This window comes from Chenopodium quinoa, unplaced genomic scaffold (genome assembly GCF_001683475.1).
Source record: "Chenopodium quinoa cultivar QQ74 unplaced genomic scaffold, ASM168347v1, whole genome shotgun sequence".
Lineage (NCBI taxonomy): Eukaryota > Viridiplantae > Streptophyta > Magnoliopsida > Caryophyllales > Amaranthaceae > Chenopodium > Chenopodium quinoa.
The window spans coordinates 790,521-808,358 of record NW_018743812.1 but is presented as its reverse complement, the minus strand read 5'-3'; the positions used below and the strand labels follow the sequence as shown (position 1 = coordinate 808,358).

The 17,838-nt window shown below is 31.5% G+C and overlaps 1 protein-coding gene across 1 annotated transcript; it reads right to left on the bottom strand.

Moving 5' to 3' along the window:
• Window positions 1–678: 678 nt before the first annotated feature.
• LOC110685365 (UDP-galactose/UDP-glucose transporter 4-like) lies at window positions 679–3,922 on the bottom strand. Its single transcript, XM_021861889.1, has 7 exons — window positions 3,533–3,922; window positions 3,032–3,060; window positions 2,560–2,761; window positions 1,726–1,968; window positions 1,520–1,621; window positions 1,309–1,416; window positions 679–1,134 (listed from the first exon to the last, which is right to left on the bottom strand). Exons 1-7 carry the CDS (start codon window positions 3,662–3,664, stop codon window positions 883–885), a joined length of 1,068 nt encoding a protein of 355 aa, XP_021717581.1. The 5' UTR covers window positions 3,665–3,922; the 3' UTR covers window positions 679–882.
• Window positions 3,923–17,838: the final 13,916 nt, after the last annotated feature.

Genomic DNA, 17,838 nt, shown 5'->3' with positions numbered 1-17,838 from the left:
ACTTCTATTGTTTTGCTAATTTATCTTCTCATTTTCTAGTTTAGACTTGTTAACAAAAAATTAATCTTGACTAAAATACAACCGATTGTACAGTAAAAATTTTGTTCGAAGTACATCGGCTTACACTTGGAGGTGATTTCAATATTACATCACGATTTTAGTACTCCAAAATCCAACTTCTTCGGATCTTGTTTTACTTGGCATTCATAGATGCACATAAATTTTTACATATCACGACCCCAAAAATACTCAAAATTGTCCCTTTCTTCATCCCCAAGTTCGCCAAAATACCTAAATACCCTCAACAGAATTAAGAGAATTATAATACAATCCATCCCATTTCCATGGATAATCGTATTTATCTTACTATTATTTTGGGAAATGATCCTGGTCAATTACATTAAGATTTATACTCCCCAGATAAATTACTTTGTATAATTAAGATTAGTGGGAGAAAGTTTAGGAACTAACATTTAGATCAAGCAAGAAGCAACGTTTAAAGTTAATACTTGTATTTTAATATAATCTTCTTCGTCTAGGAAGGATCAACGAACCATTGAACGATTATGGAATTCGGACTATGTTAATTAAAATGAAAATTTCACGATTGCACATACGAACGACTATAATCCTTAATTAACCTGTACCAGCTATTATCTTCTGAAATCGCCAATGTTATGAACTTGACAATATATATTCAACTGATATATATGTAACATCACATTCAAAAGGGGGGAATATAATCTAATACATCTCTATTGACTAGCTATCACAGCATCACCAACCCAATTTCATTATCGCTCCCTAAATTTTTGGAGGGATTTTATCAATCTACAACAGATGAACTCATTAAAATTGTTGTGCTAGACGCGGTATTTACTCTCAAACCACCTGCCTTCTTTCTTGGTCATCTTCGTTGATCAATCGGTTCAACTCCTCTTCTGTGGATAGTCTTTCCACCTTGCTGACTTCGGTTGGTTTTGGGACTCTATTCTGGGGTTTGTTATCAGGCAAAAGCTTTATTACGATTCCCATGGTAATCAACAACAGTCCTGTCCCATGCTGCTCAGTTAAAGGCTTTGTGAAGAGCAAGTAAGATAGCAGCAATGTCACTGCCTTTCTTGCGGTGGTCACCTGAGATTCAATCAAATAATTTCATTTTTACTATGATACGAGATTATTATACTAAAATACGTTATAATATGAAGTGTTAGGTTTGTTGTTGGAAAATGGATCAATGCATAATATTCCTTAACAAAAGATGACAACAAGTTAAAGCAGAAAAAAGCCAAGGAAATGGGCATATACCATAGCTGTAGTAGCAGCACCAAACAAAGCAATGAGAGATAAGACAGAAACTTGACCAATAAAGGTAGCCATGGCTTCAAAAATCAACACAGCATACACATAGGGATGCTGCATAAGGAACGCGAGAGAAATGTGTCAAGTAAATCAGACAAACAAGAACAAGGTTTTGCGAAAAGGCTGGCTAGTTCGGTTGTCAAAGCAGGAGTTTCACCTGAGAACATGAAGTCCATGCTCTAAATAACTCTCCTGTCAGAATCATAGGTGGTATTAACATGGGCAAACCAACAACTGTTGAGCAGAATAACATCTCCATCTGTTTGCATAGAGGTCAAAAAGATTATTAAGCAATCTTTTAATCTGGAAATAGGATCGCATTTTCCTTATGAAATGAATTGTGTAGGATGGTGTAAACAGCACCTGAGTGGTTTCAGGATTCATGGTGAAGATCGCTTCTTGCACGTTTCCAAGGAAGGAGTCCATAATAAGAGCACCACTAATCATCATAACACCAATCATGCTAAAATTTGGAGATGTTTGAGCATCTGCTAAAGTGAAAAGTATCAAACCCACCACCAAAAGCAATGCTGATAAATACTCAGATGGAGGGTACTTTCTTCTTAAGCCCGGAATGAATGCGCCCATTACCATGACCGGTAAAACCTGTTTATGCCACAATCAACGAAATGTCCTTTTTAACATAATGTTACAAAAAAGTACTTTCTTTGTTCGAAATTAAGTCACATGTATGAGTATGATTAAACAAGGTGTCACATCGTTGGTTTAATTATTCCAAAAGGACTTAGAGTGTGACAGCTTACAGCTATTTTAGGACAAATTGAATATTAAGCAAACACAAGCACCTTGATCTACAAGGATTAAATTGGGCTATTAGCAATATTAGAATCCATGAAGGGGATAAGGAAATCAAGTGACACCAACTTCCAAGTCAAAAGGTGCACCTAAAACATATATAGAATACAAGTAACCAAATTAAGAGATAATTATTCAAAAAAAAAAAAAAAAAAAAAAAAAAAAAAAAAAAAAAAAAAAAAAAAAACCAAATTAAGTGATAAAAATGCCACTAATAGACATTTAACTAGTTCACCAATTAACATAAACCAGCTCAAATTCATAAACGAAACGACAAATCAACACCGACACTGATTGAGAAGCAATAGTGTATAAAGATTAGCAGAAAAAATGGTGCAACTTTGAATAAAATATGATTCATATGAAGTAATTAGTGTGTACCTTAGTTGACTTGAACATAATTTGAGCAGGGTAATTAAGAAAAGCCAAGGATCCTTTAGTAAGTCCATGAGAACCCATTAATACTGCTGAAAGCTTGACATAAGTCTTCCATGGATTCACCATTTGTTTTGTTGTAAACCCATTCATGTAAATTAATGCTAAGTATACAAACCCTTGAATAAATGTGAAGTACCAACCATAACTGCAACCAATTTCACCATTAATTAGCTTATTAATTATTGTAATTAATTAGAAAATCACCCACCAAATTCCATTTTTTTTCTAGTTACCCAAGAATATCCCAAATGATATATGACTTCAAAAAAAAAAAAATCACCCTGATTCATTAAATTATTGTTGAAATCAATTAAGATATCACCCACCTTTTTTTCTTTTTTTTTTTTTTTAAATGTTTTTACTCAAGAAAATCCCAAATGCAATTACATTAGATTATTAAATAGAAAAAACTCACCTAAATTTAAGCCTGTTGTATACATATTCCTGAAATCAACATTAAAAATAAAAAATTAAAAATTAAAAAATAAAATAAAAAAAAAAAAAAAAAAAACACAGAAAAGTGAGAAATTGCACTAGAAAAAGATGAAAAAAAAAAAGGGGGAGCATGCATGAGAATGTATACCAATAATACAGGACAAGGGTAAAAAAAAAAAAAAAAATACAGTAGAAAATTCTCAGAAAATGTACTGGTTTAAGCTGTGACAAATTACAGATACATTTTCTCAAAATAAAATTAAAATTATAAAACACAGATACAGCCAAAAACAAACTAAAAAAATTGACACTAATAATTTATGAAACCCAGAAACACAAAAAACAAGCGTAACAAACCCATAATTGTTTTTTTACGAAATTCACAACAGAAAGTGAATTTTCTTGATTTTCGCAATAAACCCAGGAAAAAAAATAGAAAAGAGAAGAAGAAAAAATGTGCGAAGAAGAAGATGATGATTACCTCGCAGATGCCATTGATGAGGTAACCGAAGAAAAACCCAGAGGAGCAAATCAGGAATTGATGCCATTTAGGTCTACTTGTTAAGCTGATTCCGAACAAAGACCTAGCTTGTTCTTCATTGTTATTCTTCATCGTACAAAAACCCAGAAATTAAAAATCGAAAACTTAGATCAATTTTTGGTTTAGAAAGAAAAATATAAATTGGGATGAAATTATTAAAACTGGGTTTTATTATTTTTAAATTTCAATATTAGACAAACATTATTAGAGGAGAGAAATTGGAGAAAAAGAGATGAATTATGAATTTCTTCCCCTGTTTTTGTGACATGGGGTTTTCTTCTCTGTTTTGGAGAGAGTGTGTTTATTATATAAGGGGGAGGTTACTAGTTAACAAAGTTATAAAATATTCCTTTTTTGGGAGATGGTTAACAATGAAAATTGGGGAATGGGGAAGGGTAAAATTGGAATTTTATTGGGAAATCAATTAAGGAGATTATGGTTATTTTATTTATATTAGCTAGATGTTTAAGTTTGTTTATGTTAGGAATTAGGTAGGCTTATTATATTCACATAAATCACATTAATTTTATTAAAAAAAAAAAAACACATTTATATTCTATGTATTTGTTTCTATATTTCTAATTCATGAAAATGATAAATGCATCATTAACGACATTAAGGTAGTATACAATAAGCTAGAAAATGAAGGATTGAAAATAACTACTCCATACGTATTAATTACACCGTTTTACACCTATTTTTGTCAAAAAATTCCAGATCTACACTATGGAGTACTACCATTTTAAAAAAATTATTTACTTCGTAATGCTTATAATTAGGACAACGTAGAACATTATCCCTTTTTTTTTTAATGGAAGACCATTACCCCTTTTATAAAATATAATGCATTTGTTTCCTAAACATGTTGTTATGGAAAAGAATAATCTATCAATAAATTAATTCATTATACTAGCTTCTTTTCCTTTTATTTATTTATTTTTGCTAGTTTTAGGAATGATAATTTTAGATTAATTAGCAAAAATAAGCTATAATATTGTAAAACAAAAATTCTTAAAATAAGTTAAGTTTGAAAAGAAAATAAGGGTTTCCTAAGCTCAATCCACTTGCTATAACAAATTAACAAGTATAAATGAATTAAGTTCATGAGTGATGACCAAGGATTGGTTCTCTTCACCGTATTTTCAATTTTTCAGGGTATTATCTTGTAATTGTTTGCTTACTGCCAAATAACCTTAATTCCAATTCAAATTAATAAAAATTATACAAAGTACAAAATTAGATATTTAGAAAATCACACATTCACACAAATCTTAAAATAGTTTACTTGATGATATTTTATCCTATGGTTTAGAGTGCAATTATAGTCAAAGCTTGGTCAATTCATACTAGCCCTTGTAGCCGTTGTAGGTGTTATAACTAAGGTATTATACTATTGCTAGATATTACGTTCAATTTGATGGTTAATCCGTCAAAAAGATAGTTTAGAACGTTATGAAGTAGAGAATAAGGAGGTTCACATTCTTGTATCTGTTCCTAAATTGTCATTAGGTTAATTAAAAGCTTGTGAAACTTGACCCTTCTCCAAGTGTTTCTTTCTCTTTTACATTCACCTTATATTAATCTAATATATATAAATAAAGTAGGCATTTTTCGAGAGCATTTGGCGCGCCACATAAGCAAAGGTATTATTTCGACCAATTAAAAGTTAGATTTTAATTTTATTTTAGAATTAAAAAATTCACTCGCCACATAAGCAAAAGTGACGAATGAAATTTAAAAAAATTTCCACGTAGGTAAAAACGACGAATAATGATTTATTAAGATTTAAATTATTTTAAACCTAAAAATTATCTTTTTTAAAAGATAATCTTTTGATATTAGGATTTAATTTTAAAAAAACTATAAATTATACAATTATTATACACAAACACTTTAAAATTAATTATTTGAAAAAGGAAAATATATGTTCATTTTGTTTTTAAGAAAACGTTAATCAATTTTTTTTTTTAAAAAAAAACATTTTAAAAGAAATATAAATTATTAATAATTAACTAATATTCTTCAATTTTATTAAAAAAAAATCAATATTCTTAAAAAAAAAAAATAACAATAACGTTCAGTCTTTATCAATATTCTTCAAAAAAAAAAAAAAAAAAAAAAAAAAAAAAAAAAAAACACACAATAATGTTCAATTTTTATGTTATCTAGCAACCCATTTCATGATTAGATAAAATTTTTTATAAGAGATTTATTTGCTACTCCACAAATATATAAGATAGGATGATATTAAAGATTTGTATACATCCTCTCAAAAATATAATTTTGATTTTTTTTTTTTTTTCAATTGTAAATAGACAATATATATATATACTATACAAAAAACACAAACATGGGAATATTATTTATCTACACTTTTTCATGGTGTGAATTTTTTCAGGTCTAATTCGTTAATTAACAAAAAATATTGGAAATAATGTAAGTATATCAAGGCTTTCTGATGGTAAACAAAATAAATTGATTATTATTCATTATTTTATAAGATGTATGTTTTGTTTTATTTTACCTAATCTAATTATGTTACTTGTCGTATTAAATTTTGTTAAACAACTTAATTGTAACTTAATATTAATTATTCTGTATTTGAAGGGATTATGTCCATGCGCCAATTGAAAGAAATTTCTTCAAGCACTTATAAATCCAAAAGAGAAATGTGTGGATTGGAAAAGTAAGGGCCTATTCTCTTCAGCTATTTTCAGTTTAGTTCAGTTCAATTCCTAATTTACTTCTCTCATAAAATATTCAGTTCAGCTTCAATCAATTTAGTTTAGTTCAGTAAATCAGAACAGGCCCCAAGTCAACTATAATGTTACAATAGTAGGGAAAAAAAATGAAAGATTGTAAGAAAATTTCTCTGATAATTTTGATTTTTCTATGTATTATAGTTTCTGGTAGAATATCTATATTATTATTGTAAAAATCACTATAATAGTGTATACATATAACTCTATTATTAAGGACATTATATGATAATGAAATTTCATTATAAAGATTTAATTTTATTCAATTAGATTAATTTTAGTAATGCAACACTCTTGGTAGTATATATATATATATATATATATATATATATATATATATATATATATATATATATATCTTATACTATTACTCCCACCGTCTTTATTTTAACCCTATAGTTTTGGGTTTACTTTATTAATTTTTTATTGTATAAAGTTGATACTGAGTAAAAGAATAATGGTGGTCTAAGTTATTGTTTGTGAAAGAAAAATAGTGATTTTATAACTATATATGTATAGTGGAACAACGTGTTTTCGTTATACAAACGAATCATAGGTTAAAAAAATACGAATAGGATTATGATTTTATTCTAATATTTATCATACTTATAATTTTCATATAACTAATATTAAGTAAATTAAGGTTGCATTATAAGTTGCATAAAAATAAAACAAATTATCCGTTTTCTAACAAGCAAAATAATAAAAAAATTATAGGATCAAATTAAGAAAATAATCTTTTCTTGAGATTTATGTATAAAAAAATCGTGCATCGCACGGGCTTCCATCTAGTTAGGAGTAATTGAGAGAATAAAGGGGTATGGATGGCAACGGGTTGGACTCGGAGCAGATTATGATAAATCCGGCGACGTACTCCGACCCTACAAGAAGTCGGAGGCTAAAACTGACTCCGATAATCCGACTCTGACATCCAACTCCGAGACTCCGACTCCGATCCGACTTCAATATTAGGCCTCCGATTCCGAATCCGATTCGACCCGACTCTGAATTTTTTTTTGGTTATTCAATATACAATTAATTAATTAAACAAAGCAAAACAAAACACTAATTGACTCCACAATTGGAGTATACAGTTACACAAACCCCAAAAAAAAATTGTATATAGGTCGGAGTTAGAGTGAATTACGGGTCAGATTATCTCGGAGTTGTAGTTGAATAATACGTCAGAGTCGGACATCCGTCAGGGTTGGATTTTTTTCTCGAATTTTTTTGTAGGATCCAACTCCAACCCTCCTCCGACTCGAAGTCGGATTATTTTAACGGAGCCGAACTCGAATTACTTTTTTCTCAAACTCGGAGCGGATTTTTGATTGTCATCCCTATAAAGGGGGTACGTAGGGGTGACGGCTATATGAAGGAATGAAGTTAATACAAGTACAAATTTAAGCATTTCTATGAACAATTCAAGTTTTTTATGTGACAAGTTGCAAATTTTAAGATGTATTTAATTTGATTGGTACTAATTATGAAAAAGATAGTACTTGTATTGTTGTATAGTGATTAGTCTATTTACATAGTGTACTCCAATTTATTTGTTTTTAGTTTAGCTTAGTTAGCACGGAGCAACATGTTGTAAACATGTTATATTACAGTATTACTCCGTACATGATGATTATGCGGTGTAGAAGAGTTGGTAAATAAGGGCTTGTATAATGTATAGTCTAAAATAAAGGTCCCCACTACATTTGACTGTGATAAACGGCTCAAACCAACAAGTCTATAAATTTTCTTGCAGTTGCCATAAATTCAATTTATCAAATGGGACAAGTGATAAGCTTCCTAGAGGAATTGAAGAAGAAACTGATTTTCATTTGTAGAGAAAGTTTTCATTAATTAGTTAATTAAGTAATAAATCTGACTTACAAAGTTGATGAGTAGAAGGAACCCTTTTGCAAAGTTCTTTAATTAAAAATTGAACTGTCTTACTACTAAAGACACTTGTTATATCCCTAGCTTTAGTAGATTATATAAAGTGTAGATACTAACAAACTACAGCACTTTCTTTGTAGTTTTGTAGTTTGTACAACAGAAGGCAAAGTATCTTTTTCGTTTCTTTTTTCTGTTGTACATCCAGGATAACCGAATTTAATTAATTGGAAATCTAACCTCTAATTTTAAGATGGCGTGTGTTAGTGGATACCCGGCCATTTGCTTAATTTGTCTAGTTTTCGAGATAATATCTACATCTTCAAGTCGTCATTTTCCATTGTAACTTTGTAAAATTTGAACTATAAAAGGGATTGAAACAATTGATCATTGAAATGTATATTATATGTAATTCATGATTACCAATTTACCATAGTGATCCCTTACTTATCAACTAGATTAGAATAATGAGTCATTCTAAAGAAGTAACTTTTTTTTTTTTTTTTTTTTGGCTGAAAAAGATAAGATTTGACTTGCTAAAATCAAGAAAGCGACCATATAATTTACCGGATACCTAAATTACAATTATAATATTGTCTTGTGATAGAGAGAAAATAATTTAATTACTAATTGATCGAAAAGGTTAATTTTATTGAGAGCAATCACCACCCTATATGTTTACATTGCATACAACATATATACTCACTCAAGCTTTTCTAATTATACTCAAGAACTCAAGCAACCTTTTTTTTTTTTTTTTTTTTTTTGACAATAAGTAACCTGTCTTTTGAATGTAAAGGTAATGATGCTAAGATTGCTAGCTTGCTTATGAAGTAGTACGTTCTCCTATGGAGTCCTACCTATATTATATTAAAATTGATTGAGGACCACAACAATTAAATTTATTAATTATGGGACATATGCACATTCTACATTATATATGTACTCCTGCTTTTTAATTGATCAAGCCAAGTTCAAGTAAAAGTTTTGTATGTTATGTTACTTTGTATAGTATGGGTTGACAGTAAAACATCTGAAAACATTTCATTTTGAAAGGAAAATAAAGGAAATAATAATAAATACTATTGTATATATAGAGTTCACGTTTTCTTAATGTACCTAGTTCTTTGACGATTGATGATCTGAAAATCAACTATACATCTATCCAAGTCTAAATGCATGATGTGTGTTACTTAAGCTTAGAAATATATACATGTATAATACGTATGTGTCATATACCCCGGCGCCCCACCTTGACAGACTTAGGTAGTTAGATGTACTTTGTTATAATGAATTAGTGAATAATGTCCCCGGTAATCGAGCAATACATACACCATCAAACAACCCTTTATTAATTTTGAACACAAATACTATATATGTCCTCTTAGATCTATACATGAAGTTTAGAATGACAAGAAAACAAAAAGAAGTTGTATTGTAGTGAGTATAAGTTTAATTGCCAACAAATGCAGTATTATTGTATTGAGCACTGCCTTATTTCTCGTGGCTAGTAATGGTAGTAAGTCCAAAAATTCATTGAGAAAATGCGATCCAATGTGCAATATATTGCATTAAAGTTAGCAGTAAGTTACTGTAAAATCCAAACTACCTTAAATCACCAAAAGACACGTGTACTTCACACCATCAACCTCAATATTAAAGGTGGCAATTATAGACCAAAATATGCAACTTTCCTACAAAATACAGTATAAGTTACCATTATTATATATTTATATTTATTTGTAGTATGATACAATTAAATTATATATATACTAATATACGTGATGCACCTTGTCTTGTGGACTGATTAGTGATTGTCCTGCCAATTTCCTTGGTTAATATTGCATGCATGGGAAATGAGCAGAGTTACTTCAAATCATCATCAATATTAACTCTTCTGCATGCTACGTGTTTGCTACTTTGCTAATGTACTTGTACTTCTATTACATATTGCTTTAATTTTTTCATCCTACTACAATAGGTTAGAATATTAAGCTCATGTATGCAAAAAAGACAATTCATGGGAGTAGGTTTGTCATTCTAGTACAAATCGAAGAATTAAGAAATTTTAATCTGATCTGATTTGACTGAATTATATCACTTATTTTTCACATGTTTGGACTAAATTGGACTAGGAAGTACCAAAGTTTATACGAGTAGTAAACTCATTAAGCTTTAAAGAGCATGCTTTCAAAAAAGTGTTTCATTTGTATCGTACAATTTAAATGTACAATTCCAACCAGATAAATATTTCTATCTACATTTGCGTCACAAGCATTGTTTTGAGTTATAAAGTTTGAACTCATATATTAGTAATATTACCCTTTATGCTTTACTGAATCATTCTGCTAAGAAAGAAAGGCATTTGATTATTGAGGATGGAAAGGCTACCTATATTAACTTCAATGCGGCCCATTATATATGAGTAGAATACAAATTCCAAAATTGGAATTTTGGAACTTTTATATAAAAATGTTTATGCCTAAAAATAGAATAGCATGATTACATAAATAACTTTCTCAATGTGATCCCACTAGGATAATTAGTACCCGTAGGATGGAGTTGAAGATACGTACCAATTATTAATGTTCACTTTAGCCATTCCACATTTCTTGATCGATCTCCCCCACTAAGTACAGTAAGCTAGTAAGAATTATACTCCGTATTCACTATCTTTAAGTTATAAGGTCGTCAACTATCACTATAGGCACTTTAGGGATGGAGATTTTCTTATCCTTTTTCCCTTTTTCTTACCTATAAGATAAAATTTATAATTCACAAATAATAATCTAATGTTGCAAATAATATTAAACGGAGGTAATATTAAGATAAATATCTAACAAAATCCCATATTTTTTATGTTTATTATAATTCTTAACTAGTTTAGATCCCGTGTCATACACGGTTATTGTGAAAGTTATTATTAATCAGTTTGACAATATTTAACAAAACATCTTACACATATCAGTAATTACAGTTTTATGAAAATTATTGTTTACACAAAGGAGCAAAATACACCCAAAAGTGTTTCTTGCTCAATTGATAATTAAATGAACAATATTTATCAAAATGAGTAAAAAGTAATTTCGGTTGACGTTGTACCCAAGTAAATATAAGTATTTCTGTCACTTTTCTCAGTTTAACTTTTGCATAAATTACATACACCACATTGACTAATGTTTATGATATATACATGAATTTAAATATAGTCATATAGATACTACCGTCTCAATGCATGTGTGGTTTTCATTCAATTACAAAATAGAGGGGTATAATTTTTCATACTTCAAACCTTATTTCACACAATAACAAATAAAAAAAAAAATTAGAAAATGCATGGGAAAAAAATTGGCAAGTGGAAATCGAACTATGAAGTCACACTTGTTTTAATCAAATCAAATATTAGTTCTTGTCATATTTGTTAAAATTAACAATTTTTAGAGTTTCCATAATAATAACAAGAAATAAATGGGAAGGGAAAAAAAAAGTATATTGAAATAAATTATTTTGGCAAGCAAAATTTGCTCTTTAGTATGAAGTTAATGTTACATAATTAGATAAATATTTAGGTAAATCATAACTGATAATTTTTCTTGTAGTACAAAATGTCACAAAATATGTTAAATCTGATTACGGAGTTTTTATTTATTTTTTTATTTTTTTATTTATAGTTGTCAATCTTGTATGTTTAAAGATATGGAATATACTAAATCTTTTTTTTAAGTAATTACTATATTAATTAAAATAGTCATTATTTTAGTATAATATCTTTTTAAAATATGTTTTTTTCTTACAAAAAAATAAATAAATAAGGACACACCAGGAAATGACACGTGTCGTTGCTGGTGTGTCTTTTAGTATATAGTTATTGATGATTATTGATTATATCATTATAATATAGTTGAAATGGGCTCAATTTATTTGTCACGTTGCTAGATGTTTAATGAAGTGCCGTAAACGTTCTATAGGCCTAATTGAAATACTTCTACTAGTATATTTTATACTTAATGAGCTTAATCCACTTGCCAAACCTATCTACTTCCTCAGTTAATGGTTATGTACAACATTTGTACCGGTTGCGGAGGCCGAGGCAAAAGTTTTTAAACATGCTTATTGAAATATGAGGGGCATATACTTAAGCACTAATCCAATTATTAAAAAAAATCCACAATTAATTAAAACCACAACAACCAATCCCAGAACCCAGAATCCCCACCACCACCGTCCAACCCATCGTAAACCGCCACTACCACTACCACCACCACCAAACCCACTGAAAACCCACACACCCACTGAAAACTTCCGTAAACCACCACCACCAAACCCAACGAAAACAACCACCAAAATCCACCGACAACAACCACCAAAACCCCAAAATCCCCAATTAAACGACCACCACCACGAATTGCTGAATTAATTAAAATTAAACCACCACCACGAAACCAAACACCACGCCACCCACTACGCTACGCAACCCAACACCACGCCACCAACCACCTTCGAAATCAACCACCACAAAACCTTGAACTAAACCCAGACCCACAATCACCGACATCTAGATCCACACCCGAGACCCACAAAACCTAGATGAAGGAGGAATGAGATTGCATATTTGACGAAGTTCGAGGGCAGCGTGGGTAGGGGAAAGAGAGGGGGGTCGACGTTGCCGGGGAATCGATCCGTTTAGGGTGGTTTTAAGGGTGGTGTTTAGGGTTAGGGTGCCGGCAGCCGACACGGAGGGGAAGGGGTGGCTGTCGGGAAAGAAGATGATGAGAGATGATGATGATGAATTGGAGATTGAAGAAGATGAGAGATGATGATGATGAACTGCAGATTGAAGAAATGAGAGATGATGAGAGATGAAGATGGAGGAGAAAGGTGTGGTGGGGAGATGAAGCTGCCAAGATATCTGATTTTTTTGGAGGATAAGCTTACATAATTAAGTTAGATTAGGGTTGTAGATATGTGTAGTATTATGTGCTAATAATTTTTTAGTAAGGGTATTTTGGTCATTTTAACAGAAAAATGTTACTAAAATAGGAAAGAAATAAGTTTGTTGCAATAATAGTTAACACCCGTTTTTGGTAAATGTTGCAGATAACCGTTAACGGAGGAAGTAATTGATCTTGTTTATAAAAAAAAGATAGTGTTCATTAAGAAAGGAGACAAATTATGCATCAAAAATCTAAATATACAACAGGTACTCCGTAGTAATTAAGCAGCGTTGGTATTTGGTATACATGTAAATATGTAATAATTTTTTTTTTTGAAAGAAGTCCTATTTCATTAATGAAAGCCATACGACATCTATAATTGACAATTAACGATAATGAAAATAGATTTAACAAGAATTATCCACGGAAGGGCTAAGAATCCAAATACATACATTTAACAATTCGGCACATTCTCAATTCGTTGTCTCATACAACTTTTTGAGTGGATCCGTCACCGCTTCATAATTTGATTGTGAGAGTGAAAATTATTGTGCTGATTTCTTAACCCGAATCCGAGCCAATTGTAGCCCCGCACAACTACAGACCATATTAAGCGCAAATAAAACCTTGTCTTTCAAAGGAGATTGAAAAACCTTGACTTTCGAAGGAGATCGAAAAAACCTTGTCTTTCGAAAGAGATCGAAAAAACCTTGTTTTTCGAAGGAGATCAAAAAAACCTTGTCTTTCTAAGCAGATCGAAAAAACCTTGTCTTTCGAAAGAGATAAACCCTTTCTTTTGAAGGAGACATTATTATAACCTAAGAAACAAAAAAAACGTAGAGGAAACAAAGATTGGGGCTTTCCACCGGTAAAATCCGATGAAAGCCCCTTCAAAATTAACAATGGAGGCTAGAGAGAAGAGGCTAGGGTTTTTTGGTAAATATATGTAATAATATTAAATTAACAAGTACATACCATTCTTTTAAATTGTGATGGGGCAGCAAAAGGCTGCCCAGGACCTGCAGGGGGTGGCGGGATCATCAGGGACCATGAAGGGCGTTTTGTTTCAGCTTTGGCAGCCAATTTTGGAGTGTGCACAGCCTTTAAAGCAGAAGTTAAAGCACTCATAAGGGGACTAGAATTAGCCAAGAATCTACAAATCTCAAAGCTGGAGGTTCAACTGGATAATCTAGCCTGCATAGAAGCATTACAGAGGAAGGAAGTGCCACAAGGAGAAAATATACAGGCGTTACAATACTGTCAGCAATTGCTCAAAGATACAAGATGGCAAGTTAAAGTGGCACATGTGTATCGCGAGGGAAATAGAGCGGCGGATTGGTTGGCCAACCGCGGAGTCATGTTGGACTCTCACTTGATTATATTTACTGTTATTCCGTCAGAGTTAGGTCGTATCTTAGTGGAGGACGCTAGGGGTGTGGCTTTACCACGTCTGGTCCCTCCGTAGTTTAGGGTCTTTCTGGTTTCGTTTTGTTTTTGTTTTTCGTTTCTTGCTTGTTTTTCTTTCTTTTATTGGCTTTTAGCTTCAGTTGGAAAAAAAAAAAAAAAAAAAAAAAAAAAAAAAAAAAAAAAAAAAAAAAAAAAAAAAAACCAAGTACATACCATTCCACATTTTACGGATCATCTATTATTTGTTGACTAGGAATATTAACTTCGTGGCAACAATTTTTTTTTTTGTTCGATTACTCTCTTTAATGTTTGACGGGACGTACGAGATATTCTAATAAGCAGCAAGATCAAATAGTTTAAATAGTACTCGTACTAAACATGTTTGTATCGTATGGTTTAGCAGAAGTTGATTTGCAAAAATAACTCTCCATTCACTATTATTTCCCTTGACTAATAGGCAATACGCCCATGCGTAAGAAAATGAGCAATGGGGTTTCAGGTGGTATCTTAAGTCGGCTAAAAAGTAGACTACTCAAGAATGACAATCTCATTAAATAAGGGATGAAGTCCTGGAGGGAGTATACATGTCGCATAGGGCCTACAATATGTCTAGACAATATTGACCAACAATTATACAGATTTGTTATTTGGAAAGACATTCCAATGACAGTACATCGACTTCAATAAGAAATTGTGCATTGTTCTTGAAAAAGTTTATAAATAGTTCGTCTTGTGTTTTAATTGGTGAATTCTCAAAATTGAAGCAAAATTGCTTCTAAGGTTACAACCCTTATTGGGGTTAGTGTTGCAAACAAGTTGATAAGTCGTGTATTGTGCTTGTTTTTAGGGTCTTTTTACGTAGTTTTTGAGTCTAAATTAGTTGTTTGTAGCTTATTTTGGCTTGATTTGGTGTGGTTGTGATCATATGATGCTTTTATGGGTAGCTTCGTTGTTTTTGATGTATTTCAGGATTTAACGAGGCTATGTGAAGGTTTTACGAAGTTACGAATCTTGATCATAGCTTGCAATTCACTTTGAAGGCCAATGTGGGATGTTGAAGTGGAGTGTGACTTTCTATTTAGTTGCTGTAGGAGTTAAATTTGGCTACTTGGTTTGTTTCAGAATGATCTTGTTTTGAATTTCCTAATCAATTTGGTAAATGGATTAATTGCAATTTATAATTTGTAACCTTTTTCCTGCCAAAGCATTTTCTTATATTTTTTATTTTTAATTTCCCTTCTCCTTATAAATCATATTAATCTTAGATATCTCCATATAGATACTTGGTAGCGATTAATAATATGGCATGTTAAGACTTTTTTTCTCTTCTCATTCCTTCTATATTAGGGGCATGCTGGGATTGTGGGTAATACATTAAGGGGTTGTAAAAGTCAAACAAAAAAATTAAATGTAAATGAAGATAATGTTAAAGAGGATGAGGTGGTGATGAAGGATAGACGGTACATGCTAGTGGTGGCATGAGGAAGAATGGGAGATTGGAAGATTATTACCCTCATAGTGGGGTAAAAGTTACCCACCACCACACTAGGATAACAATTACCCCCAAAATGAGGAAAATAGTTCCCCTCTCTCCCTCATCATCACACCATCACTACCTTATTTTCCTTGTAATTACACATCACTATTTCATTTTTTCTTACAACTACCTCAATCTATCTTCATTTTTTTTTGTTTGACTTTTTTACCCCCTTAATACACTACCCCCATTCCAAGCATGCCCCCTAGATGTTATTTTGGTTTATTTTATGTACTTTGTATATCATCAAAATATTAACTTTTATTAATATTTTTTTACTAATAAATAATCAAAGATATTGAAGATCAAAGTTAGGATAAAAGTCAAAGTGTATGAGAACGGTATGAGTAATTGAATTTATGTCATGTTGGTTAAGTCATGTCACTCTAACTATACACATGGTGACATGGATGAATGGAATTGGGTATGCGATTATCTTTCATGGGATTGTAACTAGAGCTGTCAAAAGCTGACCCGATTCGAAATACAGACCCGAATCCGGTTATTAACCGACCCGTCTAAACCCGGAAAAATGATGACCCGAACCCAATATGACCCGACCTGAAACCAACCCTAGACCCGAATTAACCCGAGTATTTGAGACCCGAATCCGAACATGAACCGACCTGGAGATGACCCGACCCGAATATAACCCGTAAAATATTGACTTGAACCGAACCCGACCTGAACCACAATTGACCTAAACCCATTTTAACCCGTCAAAACCCGAATTTAACCCGACTTGAATTCAACCCGACCTATTCTTAATCCGACCCGAATTTAACGCGACCCGAATTTAACCCGACCTATTACTAACTTGACCCGAAATTCAACCCGATCTGTCACTAACCCGACCCGAAATCAACCTGACTTGTTATTGACCCGAAATTAACTAGCAATCTAGGATTACGTCATATTTTTTTTTTCCCCTAATTCTATGAGTTATTTTCCTATTTAAGTTTATTCAAATATTTTCAATAAAATTCTCTATTATCAAATGTATTACAATTTATATGTCTCAAAAAAAACCTATAAATATTTATGAATACCACTACTTTTTGGATGCATGTGCATTCTTTATTTAAATTTAGTAATTACGATTTACGAATACTACAACTTTTTAAAATGTATTACAATTTATATGTCCCAAAAAAACCTAAAAATATTTATGAATACCACTACTTTTTGGATGCATGTGCATTCTTTATCTAAATTTAGTGATTACGATTTACGAATACTACTACTTTTTAGGTGCAAATTCATTCTATATTTCAATTAAGCAATTATGGTTTACGACTACTACTTTGTAGGTGCATGTGCATTAATGTAGTCAATTACGGTTTACAAATACTATTTGACCTTAGGCTTGTTTGTTTTATCTTATATTTTATAAAAAAAAAAAAATTCAAATAAAACCGAACCCGAGAATGACCTGACCAGATTATAACCCGCAAATTGAACCGAACCCGACTCGAACCCGAGATTGACCCTAACCCGTTTTAATCCGAATTAAACTCGACCTATTATTCACCCGACCCGAATGTAACCCGGTCTGTTATTAACCCGACCCAAACCCGATAAGATGACCCGACGTTACCCGACTCAAGCATGACCCAACCCGAACCCAACCCATATAGGTTACGACATTAATCAGAAATGATCCGATCCGAGTTGATCCAAACACGACCTATTTACCCGAATTAACAGCTTTTTTTTTAACAC

What these genes read in the sequence shown, in the direction of transcription:
- LOC110685365 (XM_021861889.1), bottom strand. Translation starts at nt 3,664, where the DNA reads ATGAAGAATAACAATGAAGAACAAGCTAGGTCTTTGTTCGGAATCAGC. An exon ending in TCATCAATGGCATCTGCGAG is followed by an intron (nt 3,061 to 3,532) that starts GTAATCATCATC and finishes TGTTGATTTCAG; the next exon opens with GAATATGTATACAACAGGCT. An exon ending in TACAACAGGCTTAAATTTAG is followed by an intron (nt 2,762 to 3,031) that starts GTGAGTTTTTTC and finishes AATTGGTTGCAG; the next exon opens with TTATGGTTGGTACTTCACAT.